Raw genomic sequence first — 4980 nt, forward strand, 5'->3', positions numbered from 1 at the left:
CCAGAATGTCTACTTTCCAACGCAATTGAGATCGCACCCATTCGGCTTCTGTAGCTTCAGAAAATCCACTTCGAGTACAGGAAGGTTGGAATCCAATAGCATCTGCAGTCCTTTTTCAGCCTCTGAATCAGATTTTTGCTCCGGTCCCTCAATTTCAGCCAGAAAATATCTGAAATTACAGAAAAATACACAAACTCCTAGTAAAGCCTAGAAATGTGATTTTTGAATAAAAACTAATAAAAATATAATAAAAAGTAACTAAAATATACTAAAAACTATGTAAAAACAATGCCAAAAAGGGTATAAATGATCCGCTCATCAATCTACAACAAAATATAGAAGCAACATAAAGGAAATTACAACAAGAGAATAGAAGAAGATGATTGTAACAACAAAGAATTAAGAAGCAAAAGTAGAGGGAAGCATGAATAAAAACCTAGATCTAAGAACTAATCCTAATCCTAATTCCTAATCCTAGAGGGAAGTGAGAGCTTCTCTATCTAAAAACTAACTTTCCCTCCAAAACTACTCTAAACTAAACTAATGATCAAAATTCTATCAATTTCCCTTCAATCCTTGGCTTAAATAGCATCAGAAATGAGTTGGATTGGGCCCACAAGGCTTCTAAAATCGCTGGCCACGAGTTGCATTAGGTGAATCATGTGGCACCATCGGCGCGTACGCGTACTGTGCGCATGCGCGCCCCTATGCGCTATGCAACTATGACAAATTTTATATCATTTCGAAGCCCGGATGTTAGCTTTCCAACGCAATTAGAACCACATCATTTGGACCTCTGTAGCTCAAGTTATGGTCGATTGAGTGCGAAGAGGTCGGCTTGATAGCTTTTGTGATTCCTTCATTTCTTCATGAGTTCTCCATTTCTACATGATTTTTCTTCATTCCCTTGATCCAATCCTTGCCTTCTAAATCTGAAATCACTTAGCAAACTTATCAAGGCATCTAATGGAATCAAGGTGAATTAAATTTAGCCATTTTAAGACCTAAAAGCATGTTTTCACACTTAAGCACAAATTAGGAGACAATCATGAAACCATGCTATTTCATTGAATAAATGTGGGTAAAAGGTCATAAAATCCCCTAAATTAAGCACAAGATAAACCCTACAAATGGCTTTTATCAACCGCATGAGGTGAATTATCCCACTCATGACTTAGAATTAGCGGCGATTGTGTTTGCAGTGAAGATTTGGAGACACCACTTGTACGGAGTGAGGTTTAGCATCTTCTCTAATCATAAGAGTCTCAAGTACATCTTTGATCAGAAAGAGCTAAATATGCGTTAGAGGAGGTGGATGGAATTGCTGAAAGATTATGACTTTGAGCTGAGTTATCATCCTGGAAAGGCGAATGTAGTAGCAGACGCATTGAGTCAAAAATTTCTAACAATTGCTTGGATGAGAATCAAGGTAGAGGAGCTAGTAGATAAGTTCGTGGATCTTAAGCTAGACATTAGTGAAGTTGCTAGAAGAGCTTGTTTAAATCAGTTGCAGATCTCAAGCACGTTCAAATCAGAAATACAAAGGGCTCAGCTAGATGAGCAAAAGCTTCAGCAGTTGTTTCAGCCAGTTGGTGATAAGAGACGTGAAGAATTCACTAAGGATGATGAAGGGTTGTGAAGATACAAGGGAAAGATTTGCATACCGGATGTAGGAAGTTTGAGACAAGATTTATTGTCAGAAGCTCACAACAGTGGGTTTTCTATTCATCCCGGAAGCACGAAAATGTATTATGACTTGAAGAAGATGTTTTGGTGGCCTGGGATGAAGGGTGATGTAGCTATAGTGGTATCCAAATGTTTGACTTGCCAGAAAGTAAAGATAGAGCACCAGAAACCGTCAGGAATTCTATAACCACTTGAGATTCCTCAGTGGAAGTGGGAAGGAATTGCGATGGATTTCGTGACCAGTTAACCGAGGACTAGGTCGGGATTTAATGCGATTTGGGTGATCGTGGATTGCTTAATCAAATCTCCTGACTTTCTTCCTATCCGAGTAAACTATTCTATGGAGCATTGGCAAGATTGTACATCAAGGAGATAGTAAGGTTGCATGGTGTGCCGTCGAGCATACTGTCGGACCGTGATCCCTGATTCACTTTCAGATTTTAGGGAGCTTTCCAAAGAGCTTTTGGTACGAAGCTATGTCTCAGTACTTCATATCATCCGCAAACTAATGGACAGTCGGAAAGGACTATTCAAACCTTGGAGGATATGCTGAAAATATGTGTTTTAGATCAACCCGGAAGTTTGAACCGATACATACCATTAGTAGAGTTTGCGTACAACAACAGCTTTCATGCGAGCATTTCGATGGCTCCGTATGAAGCCTTGTATGGACAGAAGTGCCAATCTTCGCTTTGTTGGTATGAATCTGGTGAAGCAAGTGTTTTAGGTCCTGAGGTAATAGTAGAGACTACCGAGAATATTAACAAGATTTGTGCAAGGATTCTAACTGCTCAGAGTCGACAGAAGAGCTACGCGGACCAAAGAAGGAAACTACTAGAGTTTGAAGTGGGAGAACATGTATTTCTTCGGGTGACACCGACAACTGGGATTGGAAGAGCAATTAAGACCAAGAAGTTGAACCCAATATATATAGGACCGTTTGAGATTCTGAAGAGATTTGGGCCGGTAGCGTATAAAGTTGCCTTGCCACCTCATCTGTCTAACCTGCATGACATATTCCACATGTCACAACTCCGTAAGTACACGTCGGATGTGGCTCATGTGCTGGAGCCTGAGTCAGCTGAGTTGAAGGAGAACTTAACTTTCCAAGTAACGCCAGTGAGGATCGATGACATTAATGTGAAAAAACTGCGAGGAAAGCATGTTCCATTGGTTAATGTTGCTTGGGAGCGAGCAGGAGTTGAAAAGCACACTTGGGAATTGGAGTCTGAAATGCGAAAGGATTTTCCCAAGATTTTCTCAGGTAATTCAAATTTTGAGGGCAAATTTTTTATTTGGTGAGGAGAATGTAAGAACCGCAACTAATCAATCGGTTAATTAAGTAACTAATATTGCCCAAATTAGATTCTGAAAAGTTAGAGTGAGAATTTGAGGATTTAAAGGAGATTTTCGGACTCAGTAGGTCTTTCTGAGTCAGAAAATGTACTCTCTACGAAAAACCATGAAAAATTATGAATCGGTAGTTGAACCGGTTGAACTGGTTCAAGTCTGCCCGGTACCGCATGAGAAAAAGTGAAAACCGGCAAAAACCTTAGAAAAATGTTAGAAATGGAAAACCGGGCGTTAATTTTAAAGGTTTGGCCCAAAGTTGGGTCAAAAGGGCTAAAAATGCTAACGGGTAGGACCAGACCCAAGTTGGGCCCAAGCCCAACATATATAAGGTTCATAAGTGAACCCACCAGCCACTAAACACAACAACACACAGCAGAAAATAGAAAGGGGAGAAGGGGAAAGAGAAGCATTATTCACCATCTTCTTCCAAAGCTCATATCGTGAGCTAGAGAACTCCGATCGCCGCACCGTTTGTGGCTACGCGTTCCTCGTGAAGAGCACTACAAAACCCATACAAGAAACTGGAGAGGTAACCACGAAATCCTTTCTATTCTTCTCTCCAAAATTTCGGTTCCTAGGGCTTTGGGATTAAATGAGTTTTTGTATTTTGGATGTTTAGGTTTGCTCTAAGCCTTGCTTAGCCTTGGGTTTTCACATCCAAATCTATTGGAAGAGGTAAGAGCCATTAAACTCTTGTGAATTTATGTTTAATTAGAATCCTAGGTTGATTTGAGGTGAATTGTATGCATATAGTTTGATTATTGTGGCTTTGGGAGCTTTTGGAACCTAATTGTGCTTATTAGAGTGGAATTGAAAGCTTGGTTTGTGCTGGAAAGCATAGCTTGTGCTCATTTGGGTTTTGGTGCATAAAGGGAATCGGCCAAGGTATGGTTTCGGTTTCCTCTATGTAGTATGTAATATTCATGGACACTTAGGCTAGTGACCCATAGGATATGTTTGAATTATAATGGTTTATGAGTTGTTTGAAATGTTAATGTATGATGATTTATGATGGTGTGATGATTATTGAGGTGAAGGTATAATGATTGCTAATGTTAAGATATATGTGAAATTAATGTTAATGATATGGTTATGTGGTTTGAAGAGTTGAATGGGGATTAGTTGTGGTATTGCATGATTGGTATTGATGGTTGGAGAATGGTGAAATGTGATGAAAAGATGTGGTAAGTGATGAATTTTTGACCCAAGAAGGTAGTTGTGCCGTAAATGGGAGGTTGATGTTGTTTTGGTCGGAGGTGGTTTGAGAATTGTGAATATTTGGTAAATTGTGGCTTTTGGTAAAATTAGATTTTTGGTGAACTTTGCTCGATCATAACATTTGCCTCGATTTTCGAAACTGATTGAAAACCCTTTAAATCGATATAAAGTTTGAGAAATTTAGAATTTTGTAGAGGAAGTTATGATCATTCAAAGTTGGTGTTAAAAATCTGAAATTCTTCAAAGTTGCAGAATTTTAGGATTTCTGATATGTGCGAGCGCACACCCTCGAGCGGACGCACACCCTGTAAATATTTTGACCTGCGCGGACGCACACACCTGTGCGCACGTACAGGCAGGGAAGTGCGTTCTGTTTGCAGCACTAGCACAGTTTGTGCGCGCACATATCTAAGGAAAAACATCAACCTGTGCGGACGCACACGTTGGAAAGGCCAGTCTGTTGGGAGCGCTGGCATAGGTTGTACCAGTGAACAGATTCTGAAAGTTTTGCCACCTGTGCGTACGTACACCCCTATGCATATGCACACGTTTTAAAATTTCCTGGGCGTGCGCACGCACAGACCCCTATGCGGCCACACACGTCCTGTTTCTCAAATTTTGCTTATTTTTCAACTATTCTACCTTCCCAACAAGGTTGTAAGCTTCTAAAACACCATTTTAAGTCTTTTGGGCCTAGTTTTTAGTATTAGAACATGAGATATA

At 40.0% G+C, this 4980-nt stretch overlaps 1 protein-coding gene across 1 annotated transcript; it reads left to right on the forward strand.

Annotated features, from left to right (window-relative positions):
• Positions 1 to 2331: 2331 nt before the first annotated feature.
• LOC107611092 (uncharacterized) lies at positions 2332 to 4161 on the forward strand. Its single transcript, XM_016313053.1, has 2 exons — positions 2332 to 2950; positions 4145 to 4161. The coding sequence occupies exons 1-2, from the start codon at positions 2332 to 2334 to the stop codon at positions 4159 to 4161; spliced, it is 636 nt and encodes a 211-aa protein (XP_016168539.1).
• Positions 4162 to 4980: the final 819 nt, after the last annotated feature.

This window comes from Arachis ipaensis, chromosome B8 (genome assembly GCF_059453495.1).
Source record: "Arachis ipaensis isolate K30076 ecotype BB chromosome B8, ASM5945349v1, whole genome shotgun sequence".
NCBI classification, from domain to species: Eukaryota; Viridiplantae; Streptophyta; class Magnoliopsida; order Fabales; family Fabaceae; genus Arachis; species Arachis ipaensis.

Bases quoted from the DNA above. Each gene is read 5' to 3' on its own strand.
- LOC107611092 (XM_016313053.1), top strand. From the start codon at position 2,332: ATGGCTCCGTATGAAGCCTTGTATGGACAGAAGTGCCAATCTTCGCTT.